The sequence below is a fragment of the Calidris pugnax genome, unplaced genomic scaffold (genome assembly GCF_001431845.1).
Source record: "Calidris pugnax isolate Ruff unplaced genomic scaffold, ASM143184v1 scaffold42, whole genome shotgun sequence".
NCBI classification, from domain to species: Eukaryota; Metazoa; Chordata; class Aves; order Charadriiformes; family Scolopacidae; genus Calidris; species Calidris pugnax.
Genome location: NW_015090920.1, coordinates 5,672,653 through 5,697,503, shown reverse-complemented (window position 1 = coordinate 5,697,503; position 24,851 = coordinate 5,672,653). Strand labels below are relative to the sequence as shown.

Sequence of the window (24,851 nt, the reverse complement as noted above, 5' to 3'; positions counted from 1 at the left end):
CAGGGGGGGGGGGGATACACGACCCCGTGAATACCGGGGTTAAACCCTTCCCCACCCTCGCCGGGAGAGGGAGAGGACCCAGCCCCGGGGGTTAGACCGACCCAGCCTCCGCCCCGAGGTGAAGGGCTGGCCGATCCCCTCCTCCCGGCCCTGGGAGGAGGAGGAGGAAGGGGAAGGAACGATCCCGGGGAGTGGCGGCCGGCGAGGAGCTCGGGGAGGGAAGGAAAGGGAAGGGGAGGGGAAGCCCCTCACGGCCCTTCCCCGGCGGGAGGGTCCCGGTAGCGGGAGGAGGAGGAGGAGGAAGAGGAGGAGAAGGAGAGGGGGAGGCGGTGCCAACGAGGCGGGGCGGCGGCTGGATCCTGCCCCGGGACGCCGAAGCCGAAGTTGGCGGCGGGGCGGCGGCTGCCCCCCTTGTCGTCTCTTTCCCCGATGTTGGTGTGACTCGGCGGTCGGCTAGGAGGAGGAGGAGGAAGGACGGGGGGGGAAAAACCTCCCGCCTCAGCTCCGCTCCGGCCGGTTGTTGTGCGTGAGAGACAGACAGACAGACACACACACACCCCCCGCTCCCCCCGTCCCTCCCCTGCCCGTGCCCCGCAGCACCGGGAGGCCGGAGCGGGCGCGGTGCTGCCGCCGCCGCCGCCTCCTCGGGGGTCCCTCGGCCCGGCCCGGGCGCTGCCGGAGGAGGAGGAGAAGGAGGAGAAGGACTGCCCCGGCGGGCAAGGCGGCCCAGCCATGAGCGGCGGGGAGGTGGTCTGCTCGGGCTGGCTCCGAAAGTCCCCACCGGAGAAGAAGTTGAAACGCTACGTGAGTGCCCTCTCCCACCCCGCGGTCCCCTTTCCCTCCTCTCTCCTTCCTCCCTCCTTTTCCCCGCTTCTCCCCCCGACCGGGGGCTCCCCGCTCCCGCCCGGCCCAGCCCGGCCTCCCCGCACCGTCCCTCCCGGCCGGGCCCTCCCGGGACTGCCGCCCCAGAGATACGTCCCACGGGGCTTCCCCAACCTTTATTTTCCATTATTTTATTTTCTTCCCTTCGCTTTTTTTTTTTTTTTGTAGTCCAGGAAATGTATGTATATATATATATATATATTAATATTATTATTTTTTTAAACGTAAACACTCTCCGCCGGCCCGGTGCCCGATCGGGGGGCGGCCCGTAACCGGGCTCGGTGCTGCGGGCGGGAGCGTTTTTTTTTTTTTTCTTTCCTTTCTTTCCACTCCCCCCCCTCACAAAAGGGGCGCCGAGCGGTGGGGCTGCGGGGCCGGAGGCGGTGGGAGCCGGGGATGCCCCGGGAGCCCTCCCCTCTGGGGCCGGGGGGGGGCTTTGCCCTTGGGACTGGAGCCCTCCGTATCGGGGGAAAAAGGTGGGAGCGGAGCAGGGAGTTGGAAGAAAAGTGCTTTTTTTTTTTTTTCCCCTCGCTTGGAAGTTGAGCCGGCTGTTGCTCAGAAGTAAATAAGGTCGGGCAGAGGCTGGTGGCGGAGCTGACAACTTGAGTTCGCAGGAAAATGGAGCGCGTTTGCTGAGAGGGCAGATTTCGTGACAGCGGTGCTGCCGGGGCTCCCGGGGCTGGCGGGGACGCCGTCGAGTCACGTAGGAGGGAAGGGGTGATGCCAGGAGTCATCCCTGCTGAGCCCTTTCTCCTTGGCACCCGGGCTGCCTCCTCACGGCATCTGTGTAATAATTGGTACAAAGCGTTGGACCACCTCTTTTTTTTCTTCTATTCTTTTTTTTAAATCTTCTTTTAGCCACTTAGGTGGTATGGAAATAGAAATGGCCTTTGCAGTTATCAGTGTTTTGCTTGGTTTGGGGTTTTTTTTGTTGTATTGTTTTTTGTTTGTTTGTTTTTTAAGCCATTAAATCTGATTCACTTCAAAAACTCTGAATATGGGTCTTAATGTCACCATGTTACTTTCACGTGTCAGCGATTAACAACCACTTCTCAAAGAACCGTTGCTGTTACGGACAATTTTTTTAAATGCTTGGAAATTGGTGAAATGAGACTCTTCATAAATGAAAAAAATATAAAATGTTTGGGGTAGTCCACTCTCTGGTTCCCAATGGCAAAAATCCTGTTCATGCGAAGGGCACAGGATCAGACTCGCAAAGAGAATGTCCTGATGGGTGATGGCAGGGCTGGGCTTCCCTGCCAGGTTGGACACAGGCTGTATTTTTGGCCAACCCTCCACGTGTGTGTGTATATTCACAGGATGAGGCTTTACCGGTGGGTAGGAATTAAGAGCAGTATTAATGTTTTTAAAGTTGGAATACATTTCCCCTTCAAACTCTAAATCACGCACAGTTATGCTGTCAGTGGGCAGAGTTGTAAGCAAGAGTTTGCCCTCCTAAATCCATACCATAAATCAGCCCTTAAATATGCTAGCTTTTTTCCGTGTAACTGGCCTTTCGCTGTATTTATAGCTCCGTTTCCATCCTGGAATAAGATCAGAACCTTTGAGAGGAAACCCCTGACTACAGAGTTGGTCAAGCGCTTCCCCGTCTTAAAGAAGTGATGGCTTAATTTTCCCTTGAAAGGGGGATCTGCTTTTTGGGGAGGCAGAGTGTTGGAGCACTGGTATGGTGAGCTTCTATGAACGTGACTTGGTTTAGCCTCTGCCTGCGCTGTAGGCCATAAGGTCATAAGTTTAAATCTTGCGTGTTGTTTTGGACTGTTTTCTGCTTGTATAAAAGAAAGGTACCGATTGAAGGAGGATTTATAGTAAAATTCCTTCTGCTTGTCTGTAGTGCCCGATCAGTTGCAGGCTAAAGGTTCCCGCTCACTTCAAAGACCTAAAAGTGACCTTGACATCACGATTGCCATCTTCAAGCAAACAAAAAATTGACGTACTTAAGACAGTGAACTTTAACTGAGTGCACTGATTGAAGTGTTGGCCTGTGCGCTCTGTAATTCTACGCTCAGGCGAAGGCACAGAAGAGCTGTGTGTGGTTTTTTTGTTGTTTTTTTTTTTAAGCCGTATTTTATTCTGGTGGTATTTCAAGAGGCTGCACCAGACGAAAAGATGGGAAAGTGATTTCAATAGGAAACTGCTTTTCTGCAACGCATACTTTTCACATATATATATATGGAAAACTGTAACTTCACGCTCTATTAGTTTTTGCATGCAAGTGTTGGGGCAAATCCAGGTTACCATCTGGGAAGGGAGATAAAAAGTCTGAAATTGCAGTTAAATATGGTTTCAGTTTTTAGGAAGGGTGAAAAGGAGCACTTTGAAGCTAGTACATAGACATGTGTTTCGCAGGGCCTTCAATTTTTAGTTTGGAACAGTTGGACGTGATATTAAAGCTAGCTTACAATCATTTTGAGGCTAAAAAAAGCAAAAAAACGACCCCACCCAACCCTGTCCTGCAGGTGGAAAAATCAGATTTCCTTGAACATATACCTTAATGCCATGGATGTCTTTTCCCCCCTTAAAAGGAGTCCTGCTTTCATGTCTCATTTGGGCGTTTTTTGCTATGGAAGTAACTTTCTGATACCCATTGGCACCTGGTGTTGGTTCCCTGGAGCTGGTATTTGGAACAGCTTGTTTGATGGAATAGACTAGTTGTTTCCAGCAGCAGATCTCTGGGGAAAATACAAGTTAACTTTTGGGGATCTGAGATGAGGCTGAGGATTTAGTAGAGAAGAAGGGGAAGGGAGCTGGGGCTAAATCCTGTGTAGTGGTGGCATGAGTACATGGAAGAACTTGTTTGTTCACAGTGATGGGGGACTGCTGAATTTCACAGTTTCTGCTACCCTCGGTATTATTTTCTTTCCTCACTGTTTCTGTTGCCTTCAACTTTGCAAACATTTATTCCCTCACCTTAACCCTACTGTACCTTTTCTGCTCTGGTCCCCTTATTTTTGAAGGTGGAATTGGAAAGCCCCGTTCTCACTATCTGTCCTTTGAAAAGTGATAGTAAACCTTGGCTTTGTGGCTTTCTGCTACGCTGCAGTTCTGCTGTGCACGTGCCAGTTAAAATAGCTGATTCCTGGTGGTAGCAGCATAGAGTTTTTTTATACTGCTATTATGCTAAGAAACCACCAGATATTTAAACACGGCTGTCCTTCGTAAAGCAAGGGAGAAAAACTTGAGGGAATGGGAATAAGTCTTCTATATTCTCTCCTAGAGCTACTCTGCTTTTGTCTGAGTGATGGCTGGGGTTCAGTATGACAACTGGATATGCTTAAAATCAGGATTTTCGTGTTGATGGTCAGTTTACGGAACTGGTTTGTAGAATGTTTACACATATAGTATAATAATTCTTAGTTTTCTAATATGCCCCACTTGAAATACATTTTATTTGATAAAAGGTAAAACTTCATCAAAAGCGTCTTGCATAAACTATATTGGGAAAGGAGAAAACACTTTTGAGGGGAAGTTGGTTCAGATTTTTATGTATCTGATAGGCTTCCTTTTACTTATGAGAGTTCCTTTATGTATCTGATAGGCTTCCTTTTACTTATGAGAGTTCCTAAGATGATTTTCAAAGTAAATTAGGAAACCTTAATTTTGATGTAACTATTACTAAAAATCCTTTGGTTATTTGACTGTTCTTATTGATTGCACATTTAATTATTTAAAAACAAAGAGTTTAAAAATGAGACATAGGCTTTGTCTCCCCAGGACATAAGGGTCACTGATATAATTCAGACAAGGCTACTTATAGCACCCTCTTATTTATTCTAAATTTCTCAATTGTAGACAGTGACTAAAAAAGTACCAGGCTATTTAGGCAGTTATTGATGTCTGAACTATCGGGTAAGATGGTGTAGGTACAAAAGTAACAGAAGTGTAATATTTTACTATGGTTTTGTTTGGCAGTTGCTCTTTGGCACTAATGACATAGGTGCCTCTTCTGTCTTGAGTAATACTGTAATGTTCTAAGATATGTGATGGTGTTAAGAAATGTTTTATTCAGCAGAATAGCTGTCATCTGGCAAAAGCTGCACTGTCTAAAAAAAGACCCTTTTCCTGGAAGGCACCTGTTTGCATTAAAGCTTTTTTTTTTTTTATGATCTTGCATGAGCATCATGAGCGAATTTAAGAAGCCAGTTGATTTACAATAAAAAAGAACCCCAAGATGAGCTTGTTTGACATCATTCAGTTCTGTCCCTGTAGAGCTGGGTCAAGTTAACTCAAGAAGATGAATGTAATTGAGTAACTTCTTAATATTCTGAACTTGATTGTGCTTGTGCTCCTCCAGGAGTTGCTGAAGACCTTGAGGGAATCAGTGTTTGTGTGGAAACCTTTCCAGTGCCATGCAGGAACCAGTATTTTGACTTTTGATATTTTTAAGCATGGGTTAGTAAACCCTAAACCATGAATTCCAAAGCATGATTAAACACAATGCTTTTGTTGGTTATAGAAGGAAGTTGCATTGCTTTGTGCGCTTACTGAAGTGACCTCGGGTAGGACTTTGGGGGTATATCCACCTCCTGAGCTTGCTGTTTGGGTGCAGGTCTCACTCGGGAAGCATGGAACTCATCCTACAAGTATTTATCATCTTTGACAGGACATTAGCAGCTGGTGTTGACATTGCTGCCAAAGCTACAGCACTGTCAGTGCTTGACCTATGGTGTTTGCTCTGAATTAATTACCAGTGGATGGTTGCAGAGGGTAAGAACAGGTGACAGTATATAAAACAGATTAAGAAGTCTAATGTACATGTACTGAGATAAGTCTCTTCCACTAGTTTTTCTAATTTTCATGTAACATACCAGACTGATGTGCACTGCTAATTTAGATGGTTTTGAGCTTAGATGGTCAGACAATACCTGAGCTGCTTAAATGCTTTTTTTTCTTGGTGTAGATAGGAAAGTCAGAGACTCCAGTACCAGAAATTGTCCAGTTTATCTAGAAGTCCACATGAACTGGTGGACATATGAAATGAGGCAGATATTCTAAAGAAGTTTCTGGATGTGAACTTTTTTTTTTCTTAACAGTTGTTAAATAATAATCCTTAATTTGGGACCATAATAGATGAGAGATGAATAAATAGTGCGATGATGAAAATGGTTCTCAGTTGGATGTGTAGCTGCTTGTGGGTACGTTTCACTAGGGTTTTGTCTTTTGGAAGGTGTGTTAATAACATTTGGAGCAGCTAATCACAGGGGATTACAATTCCCTGAGAAAGTAACAGGGAACATGGGGAGGAAGTAGAAAGAAACAAAGTAATGTCACTTGTTTTCTTGTTGCTGCATAGTAGCTGCTCCTCCATGTGCTCACAAAGTCCTGCAGCCTTGAACATTGGGTATAAGCAGCATACGTAGTAACCAGAGGAAATAATGAAATACCATGAATTTAACTTCCAATTATACGCAGATGACCTTGTTTTGCATGCCACTTAGTCAATCATGAGCCCAAAGCAGCTGTATGAAATGAATGTGAATTGGATATATTGAGAAAAGAATGTTTTTATTGGACAGATTAGCTTAAAAAAAAAAAAAGTAGACCTTGACTGTCAAAATGAGCGTCAGTTCTGGAGGCTGTGGATTGACCAGGTCACTCTCTCAGATGAGAGATAATCCATTTTCATTCATCTGGTTTGTTGTTCAACAGTCCCTTATTTAGAAAGAGGAATATGTCAGACCTAAAACTGTTTCCAGTGTCTTTTTCTCTCTCTTTAAATTTTAAAAGTCTTGGAACGATGGTTGGGACATTTCTGAGGCGTGGATTTTTTTGGCTTTTTTGACATGACTTTTGGATCAGATGATTAGAATAAAATGTAATCTCTTATGGACATTTAGAATACATTTATTTCCCATTAAATTTGGTGCATGGCTTTGACAAAAGTCTTGGCAAAAAGTAAAAGGAACATTAGTGATTCAAAAATGTGGTAATTCTAGGGAGAGAGTAATTTTGTGTACTGTAGTTGATCCTGGCTTGGCTATCTCATACTTCTTTAGTCTTGCCATCGCCTTTTTCTAGTCTAAAACAGATGTCACCTAACAAAATCGGGTGAAATATTTTCATAAATCAAGGAGGGGAGTAAAACTGATGAGGTGCATGTTTTCTTTTGACATAGAGCAAATAAACATAAAGCAAAGATTTTTTTTTTTCATTCCCAAAGATTTTTTTTCTTCCCAACTTATTTGCAGTGTGGCGGTGACAGACTTCTTGCGACTTTTTCAAAATGACTTTAAAATTTTCTGTGCTTCAATGACTAATCATTTTATTGCCAATAGAAGCAATTTCAACTGTTGCAATTTAATTGCAGTATTTCATTAGGAGGGACAGACCTTATGTCATGCAAATTACTTGAGCAAGGCAGGCAGAAAGATCAGACAGAAAGGGCTAATCTTGTCAAGGCAGGTATGTGTTGTGTACAGGTGAACATTGTTAGTCCAATTTAATTGCCCCTGTTTTAGGGACTCCAATGTGAGTTCAGCTCCTAATGTGTACAAACAAGTATTTCTGAAGAAGTACTATGTTTTTCTCTTTTTTCCCTGCTTGTTTCTTGGGGTGGGGGGAGGATTCTGCCATCTCCAGACCGAAACTAAAGCAATGTTTATTCTCAATTCCCTCTTTATCAATTCTTGATTAGGCTTTTGCGGTTCCTCTTTTATGAATTCTTTGGCTTGTTTATTTTAGGAAAAGCGTTCATAGTTGTACAAATAGTGTTAGCTTTGTAAATACTGCTCGGTGCAATATGCTAGGTGTATTTTTGAGCTTTTTCTTTCAAAAGAAAACTGGCTTGCAATAAAAGGTTACGTAGCCTGGTTTTTGAGCTTGTGTTTGGTCTTGCTACCAGCTGTTGACAAAACTTTTATTTCTCATGATTAACTTTTGAAGCTTTTTGGAGCATTCCATACCCCTTTTGGTTGTGAAAAGTAATCTTAAGTTTTGTAGTATCTAACTGTCTCCAGTATCGAGGAGGGAAATGTTTATAAGGTAACTTTCCCTGAGATGAAAGAGACTGAATTAACTGTTGAACTCTGTAACCATGTTTTTTGGGCTTTTTTTGGTTTGTTTGCTTGCTTGTTTGGTTTTTTTTTATTATTTTTTTTTTTTTTAACTGAGGAGAAGGAATATATTTAATTGCATTTTATGCAGCAAAATTACAACTTTAGGATTAAACTCCTTGAGGTTACGGTGACACATTTTTCTTCCTTTTTTTTTTTTTTTTTTCCCCAGGTAAATGGCAGTTATTTAGGGTAAATGACAGTATGATAGTTGTCTTTCTTAGAACTGGTGGTTTTGCAACATGTAATTCCAAAAAGTCAGGCAGTTAGGTCCATATGGCTTATGTATTATTAAACATAATATCTCTACATAATAACACAAATAATTCTGTGTAAAAACATACCTTGAAAAAGAGGTGATACTTCTGCTGGGAGACTATGCCAAGTTAGTATACTAGCTTGTTGCTTTCAGACAGCTGAGTTGAGGCCCCACATCCAGACCTGAATTAAATGGAAAGGTTTTGCTTGTTGTTATTTTGTGCAGCAGTTTATTGGCAGAATGATTTAACGGTTCTTTTTTTTGTAGGAGCTGCGCTTGTTCTTTCCTCTGAGAATGTCTAGGAAGCCAGGAGAAAGCTTTGCCTTCCCTGCTTTTAAAAGGGAGGTGATTTTTTTGTCTTCTGCCACAGGCTGGCCAGCTGTGGTGAGGAACCTTGATGCGGGGCGATGTGCAGGTGAAGCTGGGGATGGTGTCAGGGTATCGGGGTGACCTTGCTGGCAGAATAAAAAGCAACCTTGTCTCTTTGTCTTCCCCCACAAGAGTTTTCCAGCCAGTCACGTGCGGGTTGTCCCGCTGCTTTATGAGCGAAAGCAAGGCCAGATTAAACCCCGTGTGGCGGCGGAGGTAGTGGCTGTCACAAACTCAAATCTGCTTCTCCACCCACTTTCCAGCACAGCCAGCCTTGGGGCAGGGTGATGGCAGATCTGCTGCCTGCCTTCCTCCCGGGGGTAAGGCTGTCTCCACCCCAGGAGGAACGCCATGGGTTTCGGTGGTGCCGGCCAGCACGTTCCCCTCTCAGGGGTTATGGCTACCGCCAGGCTCCTGGGCGTTTCTGCCTCAAAAGAAAAGGACAAAAATAGAAAAACAAGGCGAAAATCGAGAGACTCTGGTTTATTTTTCTATGTTGTCTAGGGCTTGGGATTTAAAAACAAAATAAACCTTCTGTAGGTGTTTGTTGCTGACGGTAGGAGTTCCCAGGATTAGATTTGGGGTATGGCATAAGAATACAGGAAGCTGTTCAAACACAGTTAATACCCCTGCCTTCAAATAGACCTTTGATGCAATCAACACGCAAGAATTGCAGTCCATTTGGGAGAGTTATTAAAAGGGTAAATACACCCATGATATCAGACGAAAAGCAGATTTTAAGTTTCAAAGTGGAATGATACCCTTTTATGAAAAAAAAGAAGCAATTCTGAAAATAGTGTGTCAGTTTGACATTTTCCCTTTGTATGAAAAATAACTGCACTGAGTCACGTAATGTGCTAGACAAATGTTCCCATTCACACTTAATGCATGTTTCTTTTATGGTTTTCTGACGTTTGTGTTTCCATGTAGATTCTTAAGCAGGATCAGATGTATTAGAGAAGCTGCGCCTGGTTTTGGGGTGGTGCAGGGGAGGATTGATATTTTGGAAGGACTGCTTTTTGAAACCAATCAGTGTAGAGCATGTGAGCAATTGTTATTCTTGATGAACTCCAGGAGTTCATATATGGAATCTAGCAAACTGTTACAGTTAAAAAAAAAAAAGCATATAAATATTTGTTATCCTTAAAAATATGGTGAAATACTGACAGCAAGTCTATTCCTTGCCAGCAAACACTGAAAAGTAAGGAGCATATTAGGAAAGAGATGGTGGGAGTAATTTATCTGGTGCTCCTAGTGGTTACTGTAAGGATCAGTATTGTGTTCTTTTTGTCAAGAAACAACTAACAGAGAGGATGTCAAATTAATGCGTAGACCTTGAGGTGAATTGGCAATTTGTCTTTGCATAGTTTAATTAAAAAAAAAAAAAGGGGGGGGGGCGAGGGTGGGGAAGAGGGGAAGGAATGGAGTGCAGTTTGAAAGAAGAGGCTGGCATTTCCCAGGAGAGGTGAAGCAGTGGAGTGCTGTGCCACGTGGTGTCCACATCAGGAACGCAGGAGATTCCAGGGGTGTTGGAGAGAATCCCCCACCCATAACTGTGAGCAGTTGGGGGTCTGGGGTGTGACAAGAGGGGACTTCTAAAATGTTGTGTTGTAACCTGTGAACCTCTTGTTCACCTATGCCATCCAGTTTTTAACTCATTGTGCTGCGGTGCTGGTGGTGTCAGAAATAGGCTATGGGCATGATCCCATCTGGCAATTCTGCTTTCCTAGGAGGTAGTGGTCTATATGAACTTGATTTGAGATTTAAGCCACAAACTGGCAAAAACGTAACGCTTTTGAATATATCACTTTTAGAATTCCATGATTTCTTGTGGTGCTCTTCATTTAAGAAATGTTTCTTTCAATTACGTGTTATACTGCGTGATGCTCTCATGGTGGCATTAGCTGAACTTTTTGTTTACAAAATCCTTTCCTGTTGCTAAGGGAGATAACTTTAACAAGTGCAAGAGTTAGGTATAAGGTATGACACTAAGTGTACCTTCCTGGATCATGCGTGTTCTAATGCATTCCTTTACTGTTTCTACACAATTACTGCTGAAATTATCCGCATCGTGCTATGCGGATAAGTTTTGCAGTCTAATGACTTGTTACTCAGTGTGAAATAATGCCCTTAAAGCTCAAAGCTGAGGTCATGTCACGCTCTTAGTTATGACCTATCTAATACAGTTGTCTGTGTGCACAAATGAAGTTAAATTACATAAGCTTGTCAGCACTAGGAAAATAACTGAAGTTACTCTGCACTCTGAAAGGTCTCTGGGCAGACAGAACATACTTATATGCACTCAGGAGTCAGTCATTACTAAGATAAAACCTGGTTTTTTTTCCTTTCTGGAGTTTTGAGGAGGGGGAAGGGGAAATGGGGCAGGGGGTGAAGATAAAAAGGGAAGGGTAGTATTCAAATGACTCACTAGTGCAAATTGGGAAACTTAACCCTGTGTGGTGGGTTGACCATGGCTGGACTCCAGGTGCCCACCAAAGCCCCTCTATCACTGCCCCTCTGCAACTGGACATGGGAAACTTAACCCTGTGTGGTGGGTTGACTGTGGCTGGACACCAGGTGCTCACCAAAGCCCCTTTATCACTGCCCCTCCGCAGCTGGACAAGGGGGGAGAAAATATAATGAAAGGCTTGTGGGTGGAGATAAAGACAGGGAGATCACTCAGCAATTACCGTCACAGGCAAAACAGACTTGAGGAAAAAATATTTTAATTTATGACCAAGCAGCAAATTGGAGTGGGATAACGATAAATAAAAATGAATCTTAAAAACACTGCCCCCCCTCTGCCTTCTTCCTGGACTCAACTTCACTCCCAAATTCTCTACCTCCTCCCTCAGTGGCACAGGGGGAGAGGGAATGGGGATTGTGGTCAGTTACTCGCACGTGGTCTCTGCTGCTCCTTCCTCCTCTGGAAGGACTCCCCACACTCTTCCCCTGCGCCAGTGTGGTGTCCCTTCCATGAGAGACAGTCCTCCATGAACTTTTCCAACATGAATTCTTCCCATGGGTTGCAGTTCTTTATGAACTGCTCCAGAGCGTATCCCTTCTGCAAGGGACACGTTTCATTTGGTGTTCATTCAGGAACACACTGCTCCAGCGTGGGTTCCCTGTGGGGTCACAAGCCCCGTCGACAAACCTGCTTCAGCATGGGCTCCTCTCCATGGGTCCACAGGTCCTGCCAGCAGCCTGCTTCAGTGTGGGCTTTCCACAGCATCACAGCCTCCTTGGGCATCTGCCTCCTCCAGCATGGGGTCCTCCACAGGCTGGATATCTGGTGGATATCTGCAGGTGGATATCTGCTCCACCAATGGGTCCACAGGTCCTGCCAGCAGCCTGCTTCAGTGTGGGCTTTCCACAGCATCACAGCCTCCTTGGGCATCTGCCTCCTCCAGCATGGGGTCCTCCACAGGCTGGATATCTGGTGGATATCTGCAGGTGGATATCTGCTCCACCATAACCTCCATGGGCTGCAAGGGGACAGCCTGCCTCGCCATGGTCTTCACCACAGGCTTAATGGGAATCTCTGCTCTGGTGCCTGGAGCACCTCCTCCTCCCCCTTGCTTCTTCACTGACCTTGGGGTCTGCAAAGTTGTTGCTCCTACATATTGTCAAGCTGGATATCTGGTGGATATCTGCAGGTGGATATCTGCTCCACCATAACCTCCATGGGCTGCAAGGGGACAGCCTGCCTCGCCATGGTCTTCACCACAGGCTTAATGGGAATCTCTGCTCTGGTGCCTGGAGCACCTCCTCCTCCCCCTTGGTTCTTCACTGACCTTGGTGTCTGCAAAGTTGTTGCTCTGACATATTGTTACTCCTCTCTCCAGGCTGATGTTTTTGCAGCAGATTTTTCCCCTTCTTAAATGTTATCCCAGAAGTGCTACCACTGTCACTGATGGCCTTGGCCAGCGGCGGGTCTGTCTTGGAGCAGGCTGGCATTGGTTCTATCAGACATGGAGGAAAGTTCTAGCAGCTTCTCACAGAAGCCACCCCTGTAGCCCCCCCGCTACCAAGACTTTGCCATGCAAATCCAGTACACCCTGGTTTCATCCAAGGATAATTTGGTCTCAGGATACGTACCTACAGAGTTTTCTGCTACGGTGTGTACTTCAGTGCTAACTTAATTCACACACCTTTGCATGTTTCCTTGACCTGATGGCTCTGTTTATCTGCGAATCTCTGCAGCTCCAGGAAAAAAAAAAAAAAAAGCACAGGAATTTATTGTCTCATTTATAAAGAGGGTGACAGGAATGTCTTTACTGATTGTATGAGGGAGGCACTATCATAATTACATAAATTTGATAGTGTTCTTTGGCGTTTTCTTACAGTACAGCCATAACTGACTGCGACTCAAATCTTCTTGTTTGCTGTTTTAGCCTTGGAATGGGCACAGTAACTTTGCAGACTACTGCTGCAACTTAACAAACTTAAAACTTTTGCTAGATATTTACTGCTGAGAGTTGGTCTAACGACCAGTGGAGGGGAGGTGCAAAGTGGTAAGCAGCACTGCCGAGATGCTCGGCTGCTTCCAACAGCTGCTGGGAAGGCAGTGCTATTCCCATCGGGGTGCTTCTCCTGCTTTCTGCTTATGGGAAGAGGTTTTCCTATCAATCTCTGCAACCAGCATCCGACAGATCTGAAGTATGTTCCTGCCTCCCTTAGCTGGCTGTAAAATGAGCCTTCTTTCTGTCCGCCTTTGGATCTTTCGCTTCTGGTAGCTGTTGTGTAAAGTCCTGCCTCCCTTAGCTGGCTGTAAAATGAGCTTTCTGTCCGCCTTTGGATCCTTCACTTCTGCTAGCTGTTGTGTAAAGGGAGGGCAGATGGAGTTCTCCTCTCTGAAATCTCTGTCTGCTTTAAACAAAATAAGGAAGACCGTGATCTGTCCTTTCCAACTGGGAGACTGAGCTGGACAGATGTTTCTTACTCAGTGCTAAAGAGGAAAGTCCCTGGCCAGGGCCTCTAGGATGGGGGTTAAAAGGTGAAGAAATCCTATGGGGAGCTTCCTCCTGCGATGATCGCTTCAGCCCTGCATGAGTGAGAGAGAAGATCCAGAACTTCTGTCTCTCATGTCCTTCCCTCCTTCTTCTTCCTCTCATTGCGACTATTTTGTGTTTATTTTCCTACTTTTAAATTGCATAATTTAGTCCTTCCTGTCACTTCCCAATGTCTGAATCATAGGTAGATCTTCCTGCCTGCAGTAAACAAACGTTTTACTCCTGGCGCCTTCCCAAATGTTGAAATTGTGTTTGTGAAGGTGGGGGGGTCCCTCTGGCAACGTGCTCGGGAAGCTAATTCACTTGTGTACAGGTCGGATAAGCTGCTTACTGCACGCTTCTGTGGCCAACTGATTGCCTTGTCTTTCCAATCTTCTAAACTGATGTAGCTGCGCGGCTGATCAGGACGAGCAGGTGAATGGTAGCAGATGGTAAAAGCCGAGTATAAACAGTGGGTAACGAGCTTCTGAAGTTAATAACAGTAGCAACTAGGTTGCTTCAAGCCTTCCTGCTGTTGATGTTGCCTCTTCTCTCCTCTCTCTCATACCTTGCATGTATGTACACCACTGAGATACGTGGTATCTGCATTTAACCGGTCACTCATGATAAGTGCTGTCTGGTCTGATGCTGGGGCTTTACTCATTTTTTTGGATTCTTTCACTGCAAGGCAAGAAGATAACACAGGGCGCTTTGGGATGTGTGGTCTGCCCCCCTCAGCCGGCTGGACCTCTTAGGCCGCATTTGTAAAAGCTCCAAAATATGAGTGTGTCATCCTTGCTTTTCCCATTATTATTCTCACTTCTAAGCTTTGAAAATCCTTAATTTTATTTTTATTTCTGAATTGACTGTGACTCCACGGTGATGCACAGAAGACCCAGCTAACACCCATGGGTACTCACCACCTCTCCCAATGCGTTTGTGCTATCTCTTTGCTGGTTTCTCTCCTTTATGGAGAAAACTCATCTTGAATCGTGACAGACCAGCCTCATGGTGTGCTGAACACTACAGCTCCTACACTGCAACTACGTGTGGAACTGTTGTTAAATGGAGACAGCAGAGGAAAGATCCAGGCCTTGTTTCAGCAACTTTGCATTTGTACCTTCCATCCATCTGCGCATCCTCACTTCCTTCTCTGAATCCCCCTACTAAGACAGGAAGAAGGTCAGAATAAGTCAAACATATTTAGGACAGACGAGATGAGGTGAGAACACCTTGAATGTTATACTGACTTCTTAATTGTGCTTTCTTGTAAAAGAGAGAGAGCATGCGTGCCTTCTTTTCAACATCTACAACTTACCTTGATTGTTGACTGTGGTGCATATAGCATGGGAAGCATATTCTCCATGCAGATGATTTATTTAAAAAAAAATAAAATAAAAAAATGTGGCGGGTTGTGCCAATAAAGCAACAGAATATTGCTGTAGCCTAGTTTAATACCAATTTAAAAAAAGACAGTTGAAGCAAAAGAACCCTGCTGTTAATGCCATAGGAATGCCTCATGTTCCAGTTTCTCCTGGCTGAGGCTGCATTTGTGCAGGAGTGTGGGGTTTTCCCTCGTGCCGCTTGTTCTCATCTGGTCAGTAGAGGAAAGGATGGAGTTCCTCAGAAATATAAGTTAGAGAGATTTTGGACCTGGTAGCTCATCTTAGAAGTTGTGAATGACTTGGAGACGCTTTCTGTTGTCATCGCCTACTTACACTGTTTGCCTATGTGTAATGAAAGAGTTTACTTTTCTTTCCACAATAGTGGGAGGAGTTACTAGTTCCTTTGGTTGGGGTTGAAATGAGTTTTCTGTATTTGGAGTGTGAAAGTCATTTTCTTGAGGGTGCAGTTTGCATCATGAACAAAGCCAGGGAATTGGGAAGAAAGAAGCGTGATAGAGATGTATCCTGTTTACAATATATTCTAGTCTAAAATGATGGCAACCTCTTTCTTAAAAACACTGTACCATGTGGGAACTGAATGTGAGAACAACTATATGAAAATATTTTTATTTTATCCATTTGTTACATGCATTTTGGAATTCTTGGAACTAAATACTACATATTCAAATAAATGCTATGTTAAATAACACAGAAAATACTTTTGTGTCCTTTGTACACTGTATGGTGAAAGTTTTGCTGAATCAGAAGCAAAAATGTAAGGGTTGGGTCCTGTAATTATAGCATTACAGGACCTGTCTACTATTGCCTTTTAATTTAAGCTTGTAATATAAAGTATTTCTGGTTAGAAGGAAGATAACACTGACCAAAGTATAATGAAACCAAATTTTTAAATCATTTGCATTACTTTAAGTTGTCTTGTAATGTTCCACAGTACTATTTTATCAGTTCTAGTCAATAAATATCACATTGGTGTGCAAATCTTTTCATTTGAACTTGAGGTTATTAAATTATACTCTTGCATTGAATTTCAGTGATTGCATTATTGCCATTCATCTGAAGAGATGACAGTCTTGCCTCGTCAAAGGATGTTGGGCTTTTTGTTTCTTTAAGGAAGACATAAGTAGTATTAAAATTAAATCTGGTGGAGGTTTGTGTGATTTTTAAATTTTTTTTAGCAAATTGTGCTTCTGTGAGTTGCTTGTGAAATTCCAGTAAATCTCAATTTAAAGTGCAAATATTTCTTAAGACAATTGAACTACGCAGCTTTAAGTTGCTATAAAACACCTTTATAGTGTTGGGAAAAAAAATCACGCTAAGCTTTAAACCAAAACTTGTAATTCTGTGAGCGAGCATAAGCCAAGAAAATGGTTGAGACTGTAGTAGAAACATGCTTTCCCACGAAATAAAATCTGGGGATGTAGCCACTGTAATTGTGCAATAAATTATCATAAATGTGATGTCATAGTCTCTGCAACTTTCTGAAGGGGTAGTCTGATTTTGAAATCAACTGAGTAGTGAATAACAAGCCTCTGAATTGGCCCAGACAGCAGCAGACACGTCTGCATCATTTGGGGAAAGCAGTCGTCTCCTTAGAGAATTAAACTATTTCAAAATAGAAGTTGTTGACTCAATGTGTTAATCTTGGCTTTTCATGAAGAAGTGCCGCGTCCCACACTGCTTAATTTTTTTTAACAAATCCCTAAAGTAGCGACTACATAGGTAAGAAGAGACCTATTGGAAGAAAGTAATAGTTCCTCTGAACTGCAGTTATTCCCCAGTAGCATCCCAACAACTTCTTATCTGTCAAAAAAGGTCTGCAGATGCAATTGCAGTATTGTATAATTTCACAGGTTTACCCAAAGGCATATTGTGAAGATTAAGCGGAATCCCACCAATATTTAAGGTTTAAATAGCATAATTCAGAAACTTTGTTTCAGGTAATTATTGTACTTGATAACAAGAACGTACTGCTTGAACCCTAGCTCTGTTAGTCATGTATTACCTTAAAGGCAAAATGAGACAGTCCTCTCCAGTTTATAGCAGTTCTGGATTAAAAATTAAGTATTGTTAATGATTTGAAAGAATATGTTGAACTTCCATTGAATGTGATAAAACTTACCTCAGTGCCCACATAAGTATATATTCTAAATATAATAAAGCACAATGTATATTTTTTCAGCTTCTGTCGTAACCTCCTGGTGTGTATAAGGGAATTAAAACAATTTAAACAGCTTAGAAATTAATGACATGCCGACAAAAGATACCTCTCTGCCTTCCTAGTAGGAAAAACTTCATGACCCTCCCTGCATCCTTCAGTCAAAAACCTGGATAAATAAATTAGCCTTGCAGTATGCCCTAAAGGTCATCTGTAAGGGGGAGGCGGGAGCAAAATTCAGAGCCAAGAGCTTTCCCAGAAACCATCTACTGGTACATCTCCATGTTTGGGAAGCCTTGGCTTCTGTCTGCTTCAGTCTTTCCTCATGACTTTTACAGATGTCTGCACAGGCCTACAGGTGACCTTTTCCAAGCTGATTCTCGTGTCAATAGTTCGTTCATTCTTTGTATTTTTTTCCCCACTTTCATCTTTATTCACTTTAAAAACAATCAATAATTCCTCGCTTGAGCTCTTGTATTTAACCTCGTGTCGCTATACCCTGCTACTCTGGTAACCTGATTCGTGTCTGATTCATGTCTCTACTGAAAGGTAGCAGTCGTATTTCTTTTCCTTTTTTTTTCTTTTTTTCTTCTTCCCTATCCTTTTGGGTCTCCCTTTCCCTTGGGGATCTGCAGCTTCTGTTTTAGCTTGTATCTCTTCATCTTTGCTCTTTCTTGCTATTGACCCGTCTGTGGATGATTTCCCATGTTCATTTTATGTACGTGCATTTCATGTACATCAGTGGCACCTGGTGCACTCTGCTCCTAAAAGCTGCCTTTTCTCCTCTGACTTGCCTTCTGTGTATTGCTGTCATTAATGTTGTGCTACCAAATGAAGTGTATCTTCTGTTTTCTTTGAAGTTGCCTTTGCAGTTCACATTCTCTATTCCTTTAAAACATACCCACATTTTCCTAATGATTAAGTCTCTTGCCCATTCTAGGGTAGATGACATGGCCCCCCTTCGCCATTGGGTGGGTATGTAGACTTTTTCCAGACAGAACCAACTATAGCTGGTGTCATGTTTTTTTGTTTTTTTTTTTTTCCAAGCTTGGTAACCATGTTGTGTATCTCTAAATGCAACAACTTTTTTCTTCACAAATTAGTGAAATTTTGACTAATTGAATGTTGAATTTAAAGACTTTCATAACTGCACTGTATCTCTAAAGGGAGTTATATCTCATTATTTTTTCCTGTCTGCATTAACAGATTTATCTCTTTGTTTTTAAACTCTGTACTAAGCTTTGAGTGAACTTACTCAATTTCTAATAGTAAGAGTTTAATATTTTTTTTTCATTCAGTTCTTAATTAAGGCTAATTTATTCTATTACGTGTCCAAAGGATTTCTAGGTTATTCTATTCACTTGTGTATTTTTGTGAAATGCTCCTGCATCTAGAAGGGTAAGGTTTGGTTTTGGACGAGGAGGATGTTAACATTAAACATACTTGTTGCTCTGGACGTGTTATTTTTTGACGTGTTATTATTTCTCATGTTTAAAAATGATAATTATGATGTTGGCCCATCCTTCCCCCCAACCACAGTAAATGGCCATGAATGCTTTATAGAGCAAAATAACTATTTTCCCCATTTTTTTTTTCCTGTTTTACGTCTTTCTGGGATTGTATGTTACTGAGGGAAGGAACTGTGGATGATTTTTTCAGGAGAGTGTAGTGGGCTTTAAAACATAGTTATTTTTTTGTTTAGTGTGGGTAGAATGAAGAGATTCCTCTGTAGCTAGGATTTTTGCCTGTATGGAGATCCAGTAAGGCCAGAATGGCTTGAATTTGGGCGTAGAAACAATTGACAGAATACAGACTGGAAGGCATGGGAATTATCTGTGCTCTGTTAGGAGTGCTGCCAAGATAAGCTGCTGTCTTCTGTATCAGCTGTAAAGTTTCTTTGTGGTCATCCTTCAGTAAAGCCCCGAATAGCGAACATGATTCGAATTCCACTGAGATATAAAAGCAAACACAAATATGAAAGCTGACCCCTGAAAGAATGCAATTTTAACTGTAAAGCCAAATTTTCATTCGTTTGATGATCTCACTACTCTAATAATAAATATTAAAAACAAACAACAAACAAAAAAAGCAAAACCAAAAAACCCATACCACAATAAAAAAAAAAAAAACACAACCAAAAAACCTGAAGCCAGCAGAATCCACTGCATGCATTCCCTCATTTGATGGAGGGAAAAAAGCTTTGGAGTTTTTGAGTGCTTCCTACAGCATCAATCTGGACTGAGCCTCTGTCAGATACCCTTCTCTTCTCCCACCTTGTGTCAGACAAGTCTGAAGTGGTTTGGAGCTGGAAGATACCTTTACAGTTGTGATATGACCACTGGGGATGCTGCTGTCTGTTTTCTCAGGTCTTTAAAAATGCTCTAAAAATGGTGTGTGACAAAATAGAAATCATCCATGCAGGAGGGAGACTCTGTATTCCAAATGCCATAATGTAATTCAAGCCTGGTGCTGTCCCAGAGGAAGTAGGTGGTGAAGCCACCTCACCTGGGTCCTGCATCTACCGACGTAGATCAAGGTAGCAAAGAGTTTTGCAGTGACCGTGCTTGGGGAGAAAAAACTCGAGCTGTCTGTGTGTAGATGTGAAAGTAAGCTGGAAGTGGTCCAGAGCTGTTTGTGCACTCTCACAATTGTTCTGCTGCATCTCTCTGTGCAAGATGCTCCTGGAACGGGGAGCAGGGTGGGGGGGTGGGCAGGATGGAGAAGAAGATGACTTGTTATTTTTCTGATCTTGCTAACCTGCAGTGTTCTTAATGGGAATAACTGGAAATGAAGAGGCTACTCAGGTGTAATGAGGTTTAACTAATGTAACCAATGTTTCAACTTGTTCTACTGCATGTTTGCTCTGAGGCTTGTTTACGTATTGTATAAGCCAAACTGGCCTGTCTTGTTGGGTGAGTGTGGTTGAAGTCTGCAGAGCTCAGTGAATGTACTGTAATATCTTACGTAGCATTAACAAAATATGCCCCCGTGGTATGACACATTAATGGCATATGAAATCCATATGCTTTTGAGACACACCTCATCACGGTGATATCACTTTTTTGCAGATTGTGGGAAATCAGTCGTACTCAAAAAAAACAACCCATCATAACCATCCTTAGGTATTTAAAAAAAACATCAAAGGTAAAAATACTCAGGGCAGGGACCTGAGTTCTTAAGGAAGGTAAATGGAAGTTGCAGATTTTCTTATCAATGGTCTTTGGGCTCGTTCTGAAATGAATGAAAATGTTTGTATTGATGGACAGTTTTTACCACGCGAGAGGATGTTTGTTTATTTATTTATTTATTCATTTTTATTTATTTATTTATTTTAAATCCACCTCCTTCCCCAAGCTCACTGCTGCCCTAGTCTTTTGGTGAGCTTTTGGAGTACCTCATAGGAATTTTTTTGGTGTTTCACAGAATATAGCTACTACGGACAATTTCTTTCTCTGAGAACATCTAGTGTGAAAAGGACATAATAGTCATTCAGCATAAGACTTTCAATGCAAAGGAAAGTTGTTAGTTACATTTTTTGTTTCTTTTCCTCTTGGAATAAGTTTAATGAGTGAACACTAAGCATAACTTGGTAAAGAATTTTTCAAATAAGCTACTGTAAGTTGATCAGTATTCTGTTAAACAGAATAACATGAAATAAGTCTGGTTTTGAATCAAGTTCTGTAGTTAATATATATTTTTGTGAGTTTTGTTCATGAGAACCACTTCAGCTATAGATTCTGATCTGTTGTAAAAGTGGGGGTTTTTATGCTTAGTATTGCTTTTTGTTGTGCCTTTTGAACATTGGCATGTAACATCTGTGTGTCTCTAGGAACCTGAAGTTTCTCAAACAAGAAAGTTGAAGTTTCCAACAAGAGTCGTATCAGAAATGCTATGTAGATGAACTGAAATATTTCATTGTAACCCATTGATTTAATGACCTTTGTAGAAAACTGTTTTGGTAAAATAGAAATATTTAACTGTTATTTCTGTCACAGTAAAAAACTAGCTATTTTGATTTTAACATGAAAACAATAATAACACTTCCTCATAAGACTAAAAAAACAGCTCCACGGAAACAAAATATTTCCAGATTATCCCTTTTCTTCTCCCTCTTCTCCCAAAAGGTTGGAAGGAAACAGAGCTTCATAATCTTAAGATTTCCTGATTGATATTTTTTTTTCCTATTTTAATAGCATTCCTAATGTGCATGTCATGATTTGCTTAGGCTAAATTCTCCAGAGTTTTTCAGGGTAACTTAAAGCAGAGATAGTAAGCATATACGCATGTATAGTTTACTTTGTGGCTTGCATCTCAGTTTTTCTGTGTAGTTATCTGACCACCTTAATCTGTATTACTGGAAGAAGGTCTGTGCAAAACACTGGCTTTAATAACAGGAGAGGCTGTGGCCATAGTGATTTTTATCTGGAAACAGTAGCTAGAAGGCAAGATGTTCCCTTGCTTAAAACTTCCCAGAAGTAATTTTTCCCCCCATCAATTCCATTGTCAGTTGAATTGTTTTGAGTGTCATGTGGAAAACTGGAGTCTTCAGACTACACTGATATTAGCCCAGGGGGTACTGTAGTAATGAAAATCTGGCTTTCCCTTGGGATCCAGAGGTGATGGTGGAGCAAACAAGGGGCTTGGAGCAGTGTGAAGATGCTGGACTTCACACTTCTTCATTGCACTGCCTGACGTTTCTGTGTGTCTTGGGTGGAGAAAGCTACAGGCAGAAGTTCAGCCTTGAAGTAAAGGAGATTGTGACTGGTAAACTTTTCTCTGGAGTAGAATAAGATTTGTTTATCTACCAAAGTGGAGGTCATAGAGGAATTTCTTGCTGCTCTTCTTGCCTTAAAATGAGAAGACGCAGAGACAAATTGAATAATGTGGGCTGAATGCAGCATGGGTGATTGGACAGCCTTGGATATTTACATTTGACTTATTATAGTATAGTCATTCTTCTTCGTCTTCTAAAATTAGCAAAGCACAGCACAATTATAATACTTTCATGCTTCAGGATAAGCTTTGCATTTCATTAGTTCATTGGTTCTTATTTATGCTACGTCAGTTCAGGAAGAAAAAAATGTTAAACTGGAATAACTTGTTTTGAAAGTTCAGTAGAAGTGTGTGCTTTCTTCGTCTCTAATTTTGAATCTCCCACCTCTTCTCCTAATGTGAAAGTCTGTTTGCCTCGTCCTCTATGCTAAGTTGTAGACTTCACCGTGGAGCAGCATCAAAGCGGTTTATTTGCTTTCAAATACATGTACGTATTTGATTAGAAGTTTTTAGTTGACACCCCACTAAATCCTCCTTTTTTCTTCCTCCCCCACGCAAATAATTTTAGGGCAAGGTTTAGTGGTAAAAATAGCAACAAGTTAGAGGCACCATGCTTTAGCTTAGTTAAGCTTTTCATTCAAGACTGGTGTTTGTGAATGTCTGAGGCGTGGAAGCGTTTGCCTCAACCCCAAAGGGCTGATGCTGGGCCAGCAGCACCCTGTTGGGACCAGCTACTGGCCAATGATAGAAGTCACTGGCCTTCAGTGATGGTGAAATGCAGGGGTTTCTAAGTGCTTTGGGAGGAAATCTGGTTGGTACTCTGAGGGCAGGTTTCCTCCTTCTCCCTACACCCTGTCCAGTGTAGGGCTGAAGGTTGCTCCCTGCTCCTCCCTTCCTCCCCAGCTAAGGTCTCTTGTGGGGTTCTATCTCACCCAGGTTTTCACCTTCCTACCAAGTGTGGCTGACTGTCCAAAGCCCCCCAGGTGTTCCTGCCCACCTGCTTTGGGCTGGCACTTCTTGTGTCCCTCGTGCATCTTCTTGTGTCCCTCCCACCGGGGCTGGACTTGAGCTTTGCTGGTGGGAACGGCGGGTGCAGAAGATGCCCGTGTTCCTATGGGAAGGCAGGCTGTGGTGTTTATCTTCCTCCAAAGCCACTTTAAAGGTAGCCGGTGAGGAATGCACCCTCTTTCAAGATCACAGTCTTTTGTCGCATTTTTATGGATACTTTGAAAGGCAAAAGAGCGTTTGTTCGGCGGGGTTAGCGGGCAAATAAATGTGTGTGGCCCTGGGGCCTGGTGCGCTGTTTGAGGGTTGTGCTAGGTACCTTTCAGACAAAACCAGAAGGATGAGATAGTCAGCAGCCAGATTTCTCTTCCCTCTGTGACTTGTTGCAGAGACCGGAGTGAAAAATGGAATGCTGGCACTTGGGACCGCTCTCCAGAGCGCGGACACGTCCTTCATCTTGGTATCTCTCCTTGCAGTTGGTGTTAATGGAAGTAACCTTTTTTGGCCCCGCATTTTTCTTTTTCGCAGGCTTCTATGTGACCTTGTAGTGAAGTCATAAAAGCTTGAATCTTTGCTATCGCAATCCTTGCCATAGCAACATGCGTCATAGCCGTATAATTATTTATTTAATGGGTTTAATTATGAAAACTGGGAAAGGCACTTCTGAAAACTGGATCAGGTAGGAAAAAAACCCACTAGTTTTAAAGTAAAAAAAATCCAAACAACCAACACAAAAAAACCCCCAAAAAAGCCTTCACTTTCACAATAAGAATAAGTTACGTTTTGGAGCCTTTGTTTTAAACTACTTAACTTTCTTCCCTGTCTGCCTTTTTCCCCCTTTTTAATTGGGTTTTTTTTTTGTCCTCTGTGCAAGAACCATGCAGCTGCTTTAGTGACTCCCCTCCCCCCCCTCCCTGTTTGCAGACCTATAAATACATTTCCTTTGTCATGTTGTTTCCTAAGAGCTTTGCTTCCAGATAGCTTTGCTATTTAAAATTTTTAATCTTTGCATTTCATGCTATCACATTAAAAATAATTTGAATTCCTAAAATCAAATGCTCTTTATTAGCCTTCAAATTTCAGATTGTCTACAGCTTTCTCTCCTTGTCTTCAGAGATGAATTTTGCTATTGACAAGTCTTCTCAGAAAACTATCCACAGGAATAAAATTTAAAGTATTTAAGAACATACAGACACTCGCAATCTCTTAGAGAAACCGTGTATTTTTTTTTTATAAGGGTGAGTGCTATGCTCTGGAGGATTTCTTCATTTGTTATCATCAGTGTATACACCAAAAGTTACATGACCTGCACCATCTTGCAGCAGTATACTGGTGGACTGATCTCTGATTTAGAGTTGTTCCTCTTCCTTAATTCATGAGAGAAGAATGGAATGAAATAAATTACTTCATTGATTCCACTTCAGACTTACTGGCACGTTGTGACTCTTTCAATTTAAATCCATAGATACCTTGGTAGCCGTAACAGAAAAATACCTGGACTCCTGGCAGAAGTGCCCTTTCCTGTGTCTCTGCCTTCAGGCTGCACTGGAGTTCTGAATGAGACTGGGAGCAAGTGGAGTGGGAGCATCAGAGCAGGTCTTGGCAGCTTTGGATTTTATAGACGGTTCTTGCTGCAAGTACGTTAAAGGCTGGTTGCGAAATACGACCTGGTGACAGAGCAGTGAATTGTTAATCCAGGATGGGGCTAGAATTTCAAATTTGTGAACTTCTGGCATGGAGGGAAGGGTGGGGTTTTGGAAGGAATTTAAGTAGTTGAATCGTGATATAAAATGCAAAGACTTTTAACTGAGTAACTGAAAAGCTAACTTGGAATAACTTTTCTGTTAAAGTTAGTGCTTGACTCAGAAGCCTTCATTAGTGAATATTCCTGCTCAGAACTGATGCATGGAAGCAGAATGTCCTTTTTTCTTGTGTGTG

General features: G+C 42.4%; 1 protein-coding gene across 2 annotated transcripts in view; it reads left to right on the top strand.

Moving 5' to 3' along the window:
- Positions 1-333: 333 nt before the first annotated feature.
- Positions 334-24,851, top strand: part of GAB1 (GRB2 associated binding protein 1) — a 123,828-nt gene continuing 99,310 nt past the window's right edge. The window contains exon 1 of one of the 2 annotated variants that reach the window (XM_014949863.1): positions 334-804. In XM_014949863.1, the coding sequence (XP_014805349.1) occupies positions 733-804 (72 nt within the window). In that variant the 5' untranslated portion in view covers positions 334-732. The remainder of the gene's footprint in view (positions 805-24,851) is intronic. The other variant, XM_014949864.1, reaches the window with a different exon arrangement.